The sequence below is a fragment of the Betta splendens genome, chromosome 1, assembly GCF_900634795.4.
Source record: "Betta splendens chromosome 1, fBetSpl5.4, whole genome shotgun sequence".
In the NCBI taxonomy this organism is placed as follows: domain Eukaryota; kingdom Metazoa; phylum Chordata; class Actinopteri; order Anabantiformes; family Osphronemidae; genus Betta; species Betta splendens.
Window position 1 is genome coordinate 9,886,878 of NC_040881.3, and position 16,338 is coordinate 9,903,215.

Sequence of the window (16,338 nt, forward strand, 5' to 3'; positions counted from 1 at the left end):
TTGCTCGCCCGCCCGCCCGCTCGCTCTCTCGCTCGGATGTGAGGCCGTGCACGCGCTACAGGCGCACGCGTCCGTGCTCTGCTCTCCCCCGCGCCGCCGCCGCCGCCACGGAAGAAAATTACTTCTGGACTTCAAACAGACTTTCCCCAGACGCCTCTGCACCGCTTCCTGCACCTCGTCACCTTGTTTGCCCTTCTACCTTCTCCCTCTCTTTCCCTCGCTCTCGCTCTCGTTCCAGTGCTGGTAAAGAGATCCGTCAAAACAAAAGGCGAACTGCTTTGACATGAAAGACAGGGGTGGGAAGCTGCTCTCCCCCCTCTCCTCCCCTCCCCTTCACCCCCCACTTGCGTTTGCAGGGTGTTAAATAACAACACTCTTCATTTGCTATTCTCCTGTCTGTCACACTTTGATGTCGCCATTTCCGTCACTGTATTCCCACTTTTCCTGTTTTCTGCTTTGCTCCTCACTTCTCGTTGTTAGGTTTCATCATCTTTTCCTAAAGATCCCAAAAAAAACACATGTCTGCGATTTTCCCAATGTTGTCATACCATACTGCACCACCGCCCCACACACACACACACACACACACAAACACACACACACACACACACTTAGCAATTGTTATATGCAGACATGATATTAATAAAGACAGAGAGACTCACTCATTAGTTCTCGAGCTTCTTCTTCTTCTTCTTCTTGCTTCCTGTCCCCGTAGAGCCGCTTCTCGGCCGCCTTCAAAGCATCCTCCCCATATTCCCACTGTGGGCTATTTTGTGTGTGACGCCCGTACTGTACGTGTGAACGCATCGTTGTATAGTTGTCCATTTTTTTGTATGTGTGTTAGCGACAGTGGAAACCACGTGTTTGAACCATTCACACTGGAGACTTTAAAGAACCCTCTGAAGTTATTTTTCTTTGACTCGCTGAATTATTAAGAAGCACTTGAGTCATAGACTAAACTAGTGCTGATCACCCAAGACCACAGACCTTAACTACTGGATTGACGCATTACTCCTGACTCACCTGATCTTCATCTGCCTTCTTCACTGGAGTCTAATTCATCTCTCTTTTAAGACCGGTCGACAGTAGTGTCACACAATTAGCACAAATCGGTTTCTTTTCATCATTTGTATCTGCTAAAATATTTTTTTTATTGTTCTCATGTCTGTTTCTGTCTGTTCAACGTTGTCCTCCCTCCATCTACTGTCACGCTTCCATCTAAATGAGGTCATATCTGGAAACGTCCTACTTCATGTGCTGGGGGATGCTGTGTGTACTGTATGTGCTGCTGCCCATATTCTCCACTGTTGCAGGAGATGCCCTGCAGCATCCTAGAGGCCCACCTGTCACCTTTGCTCAGCGCGGTAATTAGGGCTCCCACACACACACACACACACAGATAGATGCATATAGTGGTAACTTGATAGGGAGGATACACCTAAAGATGGGCAGTATGTTCCCGGACACACATACAGGCAAACGTCTCTTCATCATCTCATTGTTGCATAACACGCTGGTCCCTAAACAGCCATGTTCTCCTGCAGCTCCTCACCCACACGCTAGCACACATTTAAAGTGAGTGACAACCAGGCCGGTCTCCTACAACCTCTGTATTTCCACATGTCAAGGCTGCCACTGTCTGACCCTTTTCTCCCGGTGCCGCGGCTCTGCTAACCTTAGTTATCACGCTTCTCCGAGCACCTAACTTACACGGCTGCCTGAGAATGGTCTAGACACTGCACGCAGCCTCTCTCTCTCTCTCTCTCTCTCTCTCTCTCTCTCTCCCGCGCCCACATGCGCACGCAAGGTGTGACACATCCGGAGACTAACATGTGATTCACCGCCTCAGACGTGCATAGACAGTGACTGACTTTCTGACTGACTTGCTACTTTGACATTGACACGCGAAATCAGACCGGGACAAAAGGAGCAGCGCTTGCCCCGAACCCCCCCCCCCCCCCACCGCTGCCACCACCACCACCCTGCAAATGAACAAACACGCGTGCATGCAGCAGCATGCGATGGGTGCATCACAACGGGAGCCTGACTAAATCCTACAAGACAGTCCCTCGGTGTGCTGTGGCTCAGTCGTCTTGACGGCGATGGTGTCTTACACGCTCCTCTGCTTTCCGACGACCAGGAGAGACAGCCCGGCTGTCTGAAACACTACTCGTCTTTTAGCTTTTAGGCGGATTTGGAGTTCGTGCGAGCAGGTGGTCTTGGATTAGACTGCGGAAAGACGGGTGTCATATAAGGGAAGCGCGCACGCCTGGGAGACTGAGGATGTCAGCAGAGGAATGTTGCTAGGTGGAGGAAAGAGGAGGAGGACTCCTCTGGTGTCCTGGAATCGGACGACGTGAGCGTTGCCATGGTTACCGGCGGAAGACGGGGAGGAGGGGGGAAGAGAGGCGATATGGAGACGAAGACGAAGAACTGTATTCGGCCACCAGTCTGACAGCGCGTCCATGCGCTACCCCGGGGTTCATACTGGTTTCTCAGCCTTGAGCCTGGAATCAGTTACATAAAAAATCTGCTGCTTACAGATGATCCTCCATTCCCTCTAGCTGCCTCCTGTTTTATGTAATAACATACCAAAAGGCTCTAGTCCTATTCGTTGGACTAGAGTCAGGATCAGCGTTTACAGGTGGACTCGGCAGCAGGCCGTCCCTCCATCAGCTGTAGTTTACAGTGTTAGTGATGATGTCATAGTTGGCAGCTCAGACGCACAGCACATGCAGCCCTGAAAGCACGCGCTATACATTGACTCTAAGAAGAGAGAGCAACACGCCCTCTGGTAGCGTATTAATAATATACCGCATTTCAAAGCTTTTTCCCAGTAGAGAAAACAACATTATTTTACCTGTGGCTCGTCTGACAGGCTGTTCGAGCGTTGACGGAAATGCATTCAGTGTGTGTGTGTGTGTGTGTGTGTGTGTGTGTGTGTGTGTGTGTGTGTGTGTGTGTGTGTGTGTGTGTGTGTGTGTGTGTGTGAGGGGGGTAGAAGGCAGGAGACAGATCTGTCATTCGCTATGTGCTGTGCTGCGCCTGCAGACGTATACGCAGACGCCCGTCTCACGCTCTCCCTCCGGATTCACGCTCTTCGCTTGCGCACTGTGCGGCGCATCCGCTGCCATCGCACCGTTTGCTCCTGTGCGTGTGCGTGTGTGTGTGACTGCAACAGGGAGTTAATCAAGCTGAAGCACATACAGTGAGTGGTGTGTGAGGGAGATAAAGGCAGAGTGGCCAGCGAAGCAGCGTTTTAGTCACATCCAGTACCTGCGTACGCTGTGTGCCTGTCAGATGAAGGTCCTGAAGCCCCACTGGACACGTCACATCACTGCTCCCCACTCTTTTGTCATTTTCACAAACTCTTTTACATTATGTTTTTTTAATATTTCCCAGTTTGGGGACTTCAATTAAAGCTCTTTTCAGAATGTGTTACGAGCTTATAAACTCAATCTTTATTTCTACCGTGGGAAATATTTTCGAGAGTTATAAAAGAAGTATTTTTTCAACACTGAATTCCCTTCATTTTTATCTGGACTACAAACGCTGTGCAAGTTACAGTGTGGTGGCATTTTGCGCTAAGATGTATTACAGTAGATTTAAACGCTTCCTGTAGAACTGCAGCGAAATTAAATGGTGGACTGTTAAAAATAGAGGCTCTGTGAAGGTCATTAGACCTAATGCGGCTCTGAACAGACAAACAGACAAACAAATGCATGCGACACATACAGTAAGCGAGTATCGCTGCGTGGCACCGCATCGGCTTCTTTACCTCGCGCTCATTATATCGCTGTTTCAAGTCGTCTCGGCCCTGAGCTGCGGCAGCACAGCCGTCCTCACCAACCCTCATTCTGTCAGCCGCGTTCTGGATCCACGCATGAGTCCGACTGTCAGGGAGAGGGAAATGTTTTTTCCACCGTGTTTTTGACAAGTTACCTCACAGTGTGGGTGAACAGATATGAAAAATAAGACGGGAGAATAAGTCTGACCAGTGCACAACTGTCAGAACGAGCCATCTCAAAACATGTCTCCATACAAAGTTATGAAACAGAAGGAATTAATAAGTATCTGTGCCTGTACAATAAAACAGACTAAGTCAGTTGGTTTCTCATTATTTTAATAATATTAGGTATAATAGGAAGTAGAAGATGTCATGACTGCACAGAAACCTTATTACTCACATAATATATTATATAATACTAGAATCTCTCACAAGAAATTAGAGAGAAAAGAGCAGTGGAACAAAATGTTGTTAATTCTAAGTCTACTTAGTGTTTTTTTCTGGGATTTTTTGACCAAATCCCATTGTTTTCATCAGCCATGAACCAGACCTGGACTCACATGATGAGCCAGTGTTTCAATCCTGTACACGTTCCTGACCTCAATTAAGGAGTTTAGCGCATTTAGCTTAGCCTCACTTATTGCTAATGCCGCTTTGCACAGGTACAGTAAACAATACAGTCGTTAGCACGCCGATTAGCGATTAGCGTTCGTCTTTATGCTGCTTTATTGGGGATGTAATTGTTCCTACGCTCTCTTCTCTCTACACATTATAGTTTATAGTTACTCAGTCGGTGAATTCAGACGGAGACGCGCGCTTATCACGTTGCGTCATCACTGTCAGTCGTTGGGTCGCGGAACCGACTAAATCTACAATGTGCACAATGCTGCACTGCGGCGCCGTTCGCAGACGTAGTTTCCATTGTGCACATTATGAGAGCTTGAGAATTCATTTTGACACAGCGGTCAATACATTGACACATATACGACATGACTAATGGCCGTGTAGGTGTCACGACAGCGAGCGGGGCCCGCAGCGCGGATGCCTGAGCGTCGCTATATGTTCATAACAGTGACGTCTGCACCTGTCACGCGTTCGCACGGAGAGCGGAAGCTCAGCCGCCGCCGCCGCCGAACGCTTTGGCCACGTTTGAATGCTGATTTTTTGTGCGTCACTCACTCTCAGACACCTCCTTCAACTCACGAGAATTAGTTCCCAGCTCTCATTTGCTCTGTAATTATATAGTTTTTCAACACATCTGCACTCGAGCACACACACACACACACACACACACACACACACACACACACACACACACACATACAGACAACAAACACACACACACACCGTTTTACATCTGCATGCTAGCACATACTAGCGCACACGCACTCCGTCAGCCTCATCAAGTCCTCATTCAGCTGCCGTCAGTTCTGTTTATATGACGACTGGAGACAGAGATGGAGTGAAGGGAGGTCTGCCAAACAAAGTACAAAACATCAGAGACAAAAACAACAGCAGCACCCACTGCGGCGCCGCAGCTTTCTCCTTCCCCGCCTGCCACGGCTTGGCTTTGTTAGCGGCGGGTTTGTGTTCGCGTGCGCTTGCATCGCGCACGTTGGAAGGGAAGAAAGCCAGCAGGCAAGGCGGTATCCAGGCCACTGGCTTGTTTTGATGTGGTCATGCTAATTAAAAAAAAAAAAGAGCTTTTCCTACCAGCACCAAGGAAAAACCACACAGAAAAGGATACAGAGCCACTTCTGTGCTTAAAAGCCAATAAGCTGCAAAGGTGTGCAGTGGGAGGATGTGCAGGTTCTGCATCTGCATTCATCGCGGGTGAAATTGCACGGAGGAAGGGGATTGTGAATTTTTGCTGATGCTTTTTTATGTCGCGTCGGGCCGCTGGATAAACACATTGGCAGGGAGAGGGCATGGGAGCAAGAGCGAGGGAAAAAAAGGGAAGGCGCTGGGGACATAAGGGAGTCTTTTTTGGATCCGACTCAGACTACTGGCTCAGACAGAGTGATGACGTCAGCGCAGGCTTTGCTGAGGATGGAGGGATCGAGGGAGAAACAGAGGGAGGCTAGAGATGGCGCCCCGAGGGAGGCAGGGATGAGAAAGATATTAAGGAGGGAGAGAGAGAGAGAGAGAGAGAGAGAGAGAGGGGAGCCAACAATAAAAGGCCTACCACATATATCTGGGTGTGACTTAGGAAACTGCAGCTAAGTGGCAGATAAACAGGATGAAAGAAGCAGACAGTTGGAATGAGAGACAACGAACGGGGAGCAGAGAGGAATAATTCCTCGGTGGGAAGGATGAAGACAAAGGCTGGGAAAAGAAATTGGTTTATTATCTTGGCTTAGAGAGGAGGAAGGAGCGAGCGCAGGCAGAAAGCGCGGGACTGATGGCTGAGAGATAGACAGACAGCGCGCCAGAGATTATGTCGAATCTTTGCTCTATAACCTCGATTTAAAATACCAGTCAATAACCTTCGGTGCTTTATGACTCAGCGGTGAAAGTCTGAAAAGTCAGTATCATAAAGTAGAAATGAGGCGCTCGCACCTACGGCCGGTGCGAAGCCTCCATTTTCCGGCTGCTTTGAACACATTGTGTCATTGTTTTATTGCTGCTTTGTGTTTGTGTTATTTATGCGTTCGGTTGACTTTGCAAAATGACTTTTTGATGTTATGTGGTTTCGGTGCCCTATCCTCCTCGTGTGGCATCCCTTTATTTTGAAACTCCCGGCGGGGAGTTTTGCGGTATCGCCGGTCTTCAGGTTTCTTCTCTTCAGACTGTGCGCGTGTGTGAATAATTAATCCCAAATTTGCGACTGTGCCAAATCTGAGCGCAAACAGGTGGCATCGGCCGCTTCCCCCCCGAGCGGTGACGTCGGACGCGGGGGCGGGTCACGCTGGGGTTTGAGTCCTGAGTCATCATTCATTGAGTTCCGGTTCCGCGTCAACCCCAAATCCAACCCCCAAACACACACACACACACACACACACACACACACACACACACACACACACACACACACACACACTGGTGACAGGTGACCGATGATGAAGGCACCGGGGCAAGAAATTAAAAAGCAGAGAGGCGCGTAACAGGAGGGGAGGGGGCGAGGGGAGAAGACCGGCGGGTATTGTTATTAGAATATGACAGACGCTGCAACACATACAGTTTAAACCTTTTAAACTCCACTAAAGGCCCTCGTCTGATGACGGGCTCGCCGGTCAGCAACAGCCGACTCATCGCCCGGTTCCCAGCGTTATCTGTGAACAGTGAACTCAAAAAAAATTAAATTAGCTCTCATAAATATTCCATTATGCAAATTGTTGAATGATACAGTAAGAAAAGAGACTTGAGGGGTTTGGCATGCTCATTAAAAATGTCTCAGTGGGAGAATCGGAATGTTTTTAATGTAAATGTCGCCTGTTTGACAGGTGCGCGGAGACGGGAGCGAGGGAGAGACGGAGCTCTTGTACTAATTGAAAGGAAATATTCGAGACGAGCGGAGAATTGTTTCATCAGCCCCCTTAAAATAGGCCTTTTCTCCTTGTACCTGTTCTCGCGCCTAATATATTCTTCATTCGTGTTATTTCAATAATTCACTTAAACCAGCGGCGGCCGCGGAGATGAAGTGACGGTACGGGTGGAATTCTGTGTTGTTACACGTGTCTGTTGCGGCGAAATAAAGGCCTCAGACGTCCACCAGCAAACTGCCCGATGGAGCACATCCACAGGCTCACGTGCAGCGTAGTAGACGCTGACTTACATAGCCTGTGCTAATAAAGACAGTAATACTTACTTTTTGTGTGTCAGAGGAGAGACCCCTGGATAATTAGAATTAATTACCTGGAGTCTGGGGCAAAATACTCCTGAAGTCGCAGGGTATTGTTCTCGCTGACGAGTGTCCTCGCGCGGCGGCTCTTCAGCAGCCGTCGTCGGATCACCTCGTGCGCCGCCGAGCCTCCATTAGCGCGACGCCGGCCGCAGGTGCGCCGCTGAGGAGATGTCGTCCGCTCTCGTACGAACCTGAAGGGTCCTTAAACGCGGATGGCCCTCGAGCGCCACGGTGATCGCGGTGAATTATGTGATGGAGTTACGAAAGGCTGCGCGCTGTACGCTATAGCGTGCTAACGCGTCTGCGACTCCGCCCGCAGGTGCAACAACCGGACCCAGTGCGCGGTGGTGGCCGGGCCCGACGTCTTCCCTGACCCGTGCCCCGGAACGTACAAGTACCTGGAGGTCCAGTATGAGTGTGTCCCTTACAGTAAGTACTCCTATTTTTATACTTTTTGGGCAATTTTACTTGAACTGCATGCATTTGAAGCTACAGTGGAACATCTTTTGTATCAGGTTGCTATTGACAACAGCATACAGTGGGAGTGCAAGAGTAATAGTGTGTGACCGCTCGCTGGGACGGATGGACGGCGGCAGATGGCCGCACGACCTTTGACTGTGCGATAACAGACTGAGAGGTCGTATTCACCACAGCGATGCAGTGCGCAGGGCACAGTCCCAAAGAAACACAACTGCCATCAAACTTTTTTTTTTTCCCCCCCAAACTAGGCTACAGCTCACTGCATAATAAATGCCTAATGGTTCAGGGTGGAGACTTGGTGGATTAAAGACAATTTGTCCTTGATGTTTATTTCACTGCATCGCAGCTCATGGGGTTCGTCCAACGGCAAAACGCATTCTGTCCGTTTGATGAAAAATCTATATCCCGAGCAAATCTGTCAGTCTGTCTACCTTTAAAAAAGAGGAAGTCAAGAGAACGTCGCTCTGTTTGAAAACAGTAGCTTTAGTTTGAAATGCAGTGAGGCGGGATGTCATGCGCAGCGCTGTACTGTATGTAGGAATGAATGTGCTGAACGTATATAAGTTCAAAAAACAAAAGGATGCATGTAAAAAAAGTGGGATGAAATGGTACCAGATTACAGTGGTTAGTGTTTAAATCTGTAATAATCCCTGAAACCATGGTTGATTAGCCCATTTTATTGCTCCAGTTTGATTACCTCACAATTTAAGATAAAATATTCAACGTGTTTGTCATTGTTCGACAATCAGAGATGGGCGTGTCAGATGCCAGCTTCATCACAGAGCAGAGATGACTGATTGGCGCAAATGTGTCTAACTTCGCTCTTTATGCACGATTCCTCCCAAAGTGCAGCATAAATCACTCACAGGTATTTTGAGTTTTTTGTTTTTTTTTTTTGCTAGCGTTGTCTGGGTGCACAGCCTTGGCACCATGCTCCATAAAGACAGCCAAGGTGATCTCCCACACTGAAGCATTCAATTATGTCTGGCTAAACGGCTCTTGCCTGGCGTCTAAAATGACCAGCAGATTAAATAATAGGACTATCAGAGCCCTCTCTGGAACAGATGGAAACACAACCTGATACCTGCCTAATGCTCCACCAAGCGCGTGCACGCGCGCCCGCAGTACAGCCACTGGGACAGGGTGTGTGCACCCACCCAACCCCCCCCCACCCCATCGCCTTGCCTCATCCACCCATCTGAGCTGTGTCTGCATCCTGTGTGTTCTGCCACATTTCTGTTGCTCCCCAGATTCGTGGCTTTAGAACAAACAGTAGCTCGGGAACAAACCGAGCGCGTCAGGAGAGAGTGCGGCGCGCTGATCTGACGAGCGATGGCTCCATCAGGGTAACGTTCCCCATCGCTAAAACAGGCATCATCCGAAACCCAAGTCATTAGAGAGCTCGGCTAACGGAGGGACACGGGCGGAGGGAGGAAGCATTGGCGAACAGATAGAGACGGAGACCGAGCCTTTGACAGTGCATTAGCAGTTTCCGTGTACCGACTAAGTGTTCGGGCTGGATCAGGTAGCACTGTGATACACTACCTGGCTCCTGTGGGTGTGTTTAGCCTCGGCGAAGGGAAGCGTATGTTGAATAGGAAAAGGGTCTTTTGGATACCCTGGATACTGCGACTCTACATCCTCCATTGTTTTGTCTATAAAATGAACCAGGCCCTACAGAACAAAGCTCTAGCCTCAAATCACGTCCTTCAAATATTTATGAAATCAATTTCCTTTGAAGGCTGTAATAAAGTCTGAACCTTAGAACAAGATCCTCCTGCTCACTGACATTCAGGCCGGAGATCCAGCCATCTGTGTTCAAGCAAATCAATGCTGACAGCTGTAGCGTTGTGAAAGACATATTCTGTAAGAAGTGATGAAATCTCAGCAGAGGAGTGGGGGGGGTCTCGCGCGTACGTACGCGATGCCACGTTAGCATATTTACATTTTAAAGCCGCGGTCGCGTGAGCGCCGGCACACAGGGACGCCGGTAACTGAAGCGGGCCTCCCTCGACGTCAAGCACACCGCTAGCGCCGCTTTGTCGAGTGCAAACATCTGACCCTTAATCACAAACCGGCTGCGTGGAAAGAAAACGAGCCGCGCTCCGAGGGGACATCACTCGTCGGATGCGCTCCTTTTTTTTTTTCACGAGCACTGAAGCTACAGTAAAACGCGCGTGTTTCCCACTGCGGGGATAATGCAACCAAGTCTCAAAGTGGGTTGTAAAACAGGAAATCAAATTATGTACAGTTGAGTTTTCAGGGGAAATTCACACCCCCCTCCTCCCCCTCCACCTTACACCTCCCATCCTTTCTTGAGGAGTTTTGGCTTGTGCCACCTTCACAACTCTTCATCTATCCTCTCTGCACCGCGGGTTTTTGGCCGATTTCCAGAACTAAAATCAAGCGCTCTTCCGTTTTTTTTTTCCACCTCCCCCCCTCTCTGTGGTATGAGTGTGTGGCGGTCGTGTGCCAAGCTAGCCAGCTAGCTCTGGCAGTAATTAGCCACCTGTGTATACTTGCACTGCTGGAAGGCTATAAATATCCGTACATTAGCACAGTACAGTACAAAGTGCTCCTTCACGGTAGCTTTTCGTCCACGGACGTGTATTATCTACAAATACTGCGTGAGCTACATATTCCTGGTCATCCATCACAAAAATGCAACACTTGTGAAGTAATTAGCCTACTGCCACATTTAGTGTATTAATGAGAAAAGCCAGTGATATGTTATGCAATACCCATGCAGCCCATTTTAGACAATAGAACTTGGCTGCGCAGAAAAGCTAATTAAAAGATAAAATCGTCTTCTTTTCTTTCCAATTAAGGACTTCAGTCAGGTCGGACCCTTGGAATGACTTCATCCTGATGACACGAGAGAGATCTTTGTGTATTGTCATGGAAACACTGCTTAGATTCTGCCCGTGTACTGTATGTGTGTCTGTGCACGTACTGTACAGCTCAGTAATGGTGTGCGCGGTTACGCAGGCGCTTTGTGTTTCCCAGACGTGGTGAGGGGAGGCGGAAGGACGCGTCGAGCGTCGAGAGAGCGACGGCTGAAACGCAGATAGGGAGGAATGGGTTCGATGAAGCCAGCAGACCGAGAACAGAAATAATGAATTAGGTGATAAAAGACGTGGCTTGAGAGGTGGACGGGCTGTGGCCTGGTTTGGCTTGGCTTGGCTCGTGTTGGGGGGGCAGACAGCGGAAACACCCACTGTAGCAGAGAGCGTGAACAAGGACAAAGGCACAGCGTGAAACAACCAGAGAGAATGGCAGGTGAGGACGAGTGCACGGGGGAGAGAGACACCGGAGTAGCAGAAGAAGAAAAGACGAAAATGTCTCCGTAAATGACCTTGGGCTGAAGCCGCCGGAGCTGATTGGAGATCAGAGATAATAGCGGTGCCGCTGCTGTCGCCACTGGATGTCTGCAGGAACCTGCAAATACTCCCTCATAAGCTCACACGCCGGCTTCCCTCTTAGATGAATTCCTCCTTAATAAACCATACGTTTTCAATAAATATGCTAATTATCTTTACACCGCAGAGAAGTCAGGGTAGCGCCGGCGCTTTGTGTGTCTGCGTGGTCGTACGGCGCGTGTGGAAATGGAAACGGAGAGAATGTGTCCAAGGTACGCAGGCGGAGAAAATGATGTGATTATTAAAATGGATAAGACACCAACACAGATACGGATATTTATGAGCATTTAAATGACACAGTCACACAACGCTACAGTGCGATTAGCGTTATTGTTCTGTGCTTGTTTACTAATATTAATTTGAAGCTTTGTTGAGAGTGAATGAGTTGAACCACCTCATAAAGTGTTTCTACAACCAATCAACGGCACCTGATGGATGCAAACTCTGCTGAGGGGAGGCTTTCTAGTTGAAGGCAACTAGTCGCAGTCCGTATTTTTGTCTCCTCCGTCTCCTTCTGTGAGCCGAGGAGCCCTCGTCTGTTGCTCCGTGCTCGAGCCAACGCTGCTAAAGCCTCCAGTTTCCAGCCAGCGCCTCACCAGCCTGCATCGATTGTGTCAAATGACTGTGAAACGTCTTCGTGGTGTAGCTGAAGTGGAAGTAAAAGAAAGAAAGCAGATGCTTCAGAAATGAAAACCCTGCGACGAAGCCCACCAGCAGAGGCGGCTCCCATTGTCCTGAAACAAATGAGCAGCCGCACCAACTCAATGACATTTGTTTGACATTTTGCAAACGTGTTGCCTCCACGTATTTCATCCGAAATCTATTAGTCGCCGGCAACCCTGCGCTCCGCGTGTTCGGTTCTCCCTCGACCCCGGGGTGGCGCGAACGTCCTGGTCGCGAGGCGTCATCCATCCCCGCCGTCGTAACCACAGCGGGTCCCTTCGTGTGTGTGCGTGAGGTCATGTGACGCGCCCGTATCTGCCGTTGCATCGCCGGCGCCCTCCGCGTATCTGCTTTGCTCCCGGCTTTTTCTCTCGAGGGAGCCGCTTCCTTGTCCTAACTCATAATAGCGCGCACGCACACACCGGCGTGTGTGTGCGTGCGTGCGTGCGCATACACACTTGTTGGAGGTTTAACACAATCTCCTTCCAGAGATTGCTTATTTATCGGGAGTTGTGCTAAGCTGCACCAGTTACCATGCATTTTTCATGAGCCTAGGATTTAATGGCTGCTGGTGTGTGTTTGTTTGTGTGTACACACATCTGTGGGTTTCTGTTTGACACCAGTGTGTAGGGTGGTAATGACTTTTGGCTTTAATGTTTTGAAGAATTTATACATGTACTGTGAAATATGTAGTGTACTATATATAAACATGGACCAGCCGGAAGTCTTATCTTCCAGGTCTTTCTCCTTCCTTTCCTTTCTTTCCTCTCCTCCTCTCCTCTCCTTTCCTTCCTCTCCTCCTCTCCTTTCCTTCCTCTCCTCCTATTCCTCTCTCGCTCCTTCTCTCAAAGGGCCAGTTCCATTCAGCAGGTCTCTAATGGCCTCGAAAGACACCAGGGCACTGCCTGCAGGATTAGGTTTCTGCCATGTTCACATTCCACTCAGCCCCCCAGGGAGCAAGGTGGAATGGAATTCATATGTTTAAGGGGCTCCGAGCAAGTGTGCTCATTTCATCACGGGGCGCCGCGAACAAACCCGCCGTGGAAGCTCGGAGGATAACGTTTTTCCAGTGTAACAGACAGGGAATTTGTGTTGGGGTTGTAGCAAAGCGGTGCATTCAGCTTCCACCTCCACACGCAAACAGTGAGTTCCGCAGAGTAGGTGACACACACAAAGCGCCCGCTCACCCACTGCGTGTCAGAAAGCATTTTAATGTGGCACTTTTGGCTGATCCACTGAAATGCAATCCCAGCAATCAAATCAATTTTCTGCTTTTCATTGCGCCGCTGCTATTAGCATACATTATCTCAGGTCATTTTGCATTGCTGGAGATGGGACCACATGGATACTGAGTGTGTGTGCGTGTGTGTTCCTCTCCCTCCCCTTCGCGTGGCGTGTCTGTCTGCTCCCCCATATGTGTGCGACATATGTGAGATGCATTACTGTCAGATAGCTTAGCCTGTTGCAGAGCAGTCTCGTCAGAAGCTTATGTAATGGCATTACCAATCACACATGGAGAACATCCTGGCGCTCTCACAAGGTTAGGATGAAATATGAGAATGATTATGGAGATCCAGGATTGTATTATCACGATTTCCTTATTATTGCATCATTAATCTATTTTTGTCTTTTTGTCTCTGTGTGTCTGTCTCCTTGCTTCAAATATTTTGCCTATGGCTCGTGCAGAAGTGGAACAAAAAGGTGAGTCTGCGAAGCGAGCACGCCCACATTAACACGGTGCACCCATGTTTAAAATGTAGGGGTGGGGGTGTCACATTCTGATGGCGTCGCCTGAAGCGTTTTGTACCTCGTGGCAGGATGACATCCCTTTCAAAGTCACTGCTGCTATATTAAGGCCGCTTGATCTCAGCGTATACAGTAGAGGCAATTTCGAAACACTGGTTCTCATTAGATACACTCTCTCGGCTGTATTATTCTATGGTATTGTGGAGAATGTCACTTAACAAACTCTCCACGGGTCGAGCACACTTTTATGACGAGCCAATGAATGGAGAATTACACTGACATTTAATATTTCAAATGCTTCCCATGATATGAAGATCCTGCCAGCGCCTTGAATAACCAATGAACATTCAATCAATATTCTCGACCCTTTGTATGAGAGCTGGAATTCTATTATTACGGAGTATGGGAAAACCACAACAAAACATCTGGCCTGTCTTTGTGAATGGGCTGTGGCTGCGTGTGACAACATTCCAGTTAAATTACAAACGTCCCTATGAATCCGCTCGCCCCGGCTTCCCAGAATTTACAGCGTCTCCCCACATCAGTCGTAAAACATGACCCCAGTATTCCAAGACGGGAAAAGCGAGTGCGGAGTGGGAAATGAATTATCGTAACAATTGCAGAAACAGCAGGCGATAAAAGACGTGTTGGGTTCTACAGTTGGCTGTTCCTGACAGAAATAGAAAGAGAGAGAAGAAGAAAGAGCTCTGAGACTAATGAGGAGCCCGGGAGGGAGAAGGAGATGGGAATAGAGGGAATAAAATAGGGGGAAGTAGAACAAAATGTGCCATTTTCTCTCTTTCTGGTAGCTGTGAGAGCAGGGTATTACAGTACATGTTGAATAGAAGGCCTGAAGAATGACAGTCACTATACAACATCCAAATCAGACCTCCGTAAGCCTATCGTGTCACCATCACTCACTGTTGCTGGATTTAGCTAAAACACAATGAGAAACCAGACACACGTAAACGTGTGTAACACAATATCTTGTTGCTTGGCCCTCAGTGTTCCTGTGTCCCGGCATTCTGCGAGGAGTGTACCAAAGCGAGCACCTCTTTGAGTCGGACCACCAGTCGGGAGCGTGGTGCAAAGACCCACTCCAGGCCTCGGAGAAGATCTACTACATGCCCTGGACGCCCTATCGCACGGATACGCTGACCGAGTACTCGTCCAAGGAGGACTTCATCGCGGGCCGACCCACCACCACCTACAAACTGCCGCATCGCGTGGACGGGACGGGCTTCGTGGTGTACGACGGCGCCCTCTTCTTCAACAAGGAGCGCACGCGCAACATCGTGAAGTTCGACCTACGCACGCGCATCAAGAGCGGCGAGGCCATCATCGCCAACGCCAACTACCACGACACGTCGCCGTACCGGTGGGGGGGCAAGTCGGACATCGACCTGGCGGTGGACGAGAACGGGCTGTGGGTGATCTACGCCACGGAGCAGAACAACGGGCGCATCGTGGTGAGCCAGCTCAACCCCTACACGCTGCGCATCGAAGGCTCCTGGGACACCAGCTACGACAAGCGCTCCGCCTCCAACGCCTTCATGATCTGCGGCGTCCTGTACGTGGTCAAGACCGTGTACGAGGACGACGACAACGAGGGCACCGGGAACAAGATCGACTACATGTACAACACGGACAAGAGCAAGGAGATGACGGTGAACATACCCTTTCCCAATTCCTACCAGTACATCGCTGCGGTGGATTACAACCCCAGAGACAACCTGCTGTATGTGTGGAATAACTACCACGTGGTCAAGTACTCGCTGGACTTTGGCAACAATGGTAGGTCCCGCCTCTTCTTCCTCTTCCTCTTCGTAATGACTTTTGGCTCAGATGCTGGTTTAAATACTTTCCCCGCTAAAATAAATTGGACAGGCTGTGATGGGGTTTTTTTTCTCAGTGAAGTGATGAAATACTTTGGCATATTTGCAGTGCTTTTTATATTCATTTTAATGATAAACGCTTTTTGTTATGACATAAGGGATACTTATAACCACTAATCTTCCAGCAATGATTAATTCTGCAAAATAACTTAAAAAGGAAGAAAAAGAAAAACACCATCTGTGCTGTCACAATTCTCAATTATGGCTGTTCCCCCAACACCGCACTGGTGCTATCTGTGTGCTTTGTGAGCACAAAAAGAGAAAGGGAAAATTAAATAAATAAACCCAAAGAGCACTTTAAACTTTAATACTTTGTGCTGGGCCTGGAAATTCCAGCGCGTGAGAAAATGCAGATGTCAGCTGAGCAGAAATAATCTTGCTTTTGGATTCATGCATTAATAATTCACAATTATCAAGATAGCAACATACAGTAACTGTACTGAACCTTGGTTTGTCTAATTATACTGAAGCGACTTTAAACGCCTCTTGCCTTTATGGTACCGC

The 16,338-nt window shown here is 48.9% G+C and overlaps 1 protein-coding gene across 13 annotated transcripts in view; it reads left to right on the plus strand.

Annotated features, from left to right (window-relative positions):
* Positions 1–16,338, plus strand: part of adgrl3.1 (adhesion G protein-coupled receptor L3.1) — an 86,349-nt gene that overhangs the window by 30,660 nt on the left and 39,351 nt on the right. For 9 of the 13 annotated variants that reach the window (XM_055512369.1, XM_055512221.1, XM_055512312.1 and 6 more), the window contains 4 exons: positions 7,951–8,060; positions 8,959–8,979; positions 13,880–13,894; positions 14,945–15,733. In XM_055512369.1, the coding sequence (XP_055368344.1) occupies positions 7,951–8,060; positions 8,959–8,979; positions 13,880–13,894; positions 14,945–15,733 (935 nt within the window). The remainder of the gene's footprint in view (positions 1–7,950; positions 8,061–8,958; positions 8,980–13,879; positions 13,895–14,944; positions 15,734–16,338) is intronic. The other 4 variants (XM_029155010.3, XM_029155013.3, XM_029155018.3 and 1 more) reach the window with 1 other exon arrangement.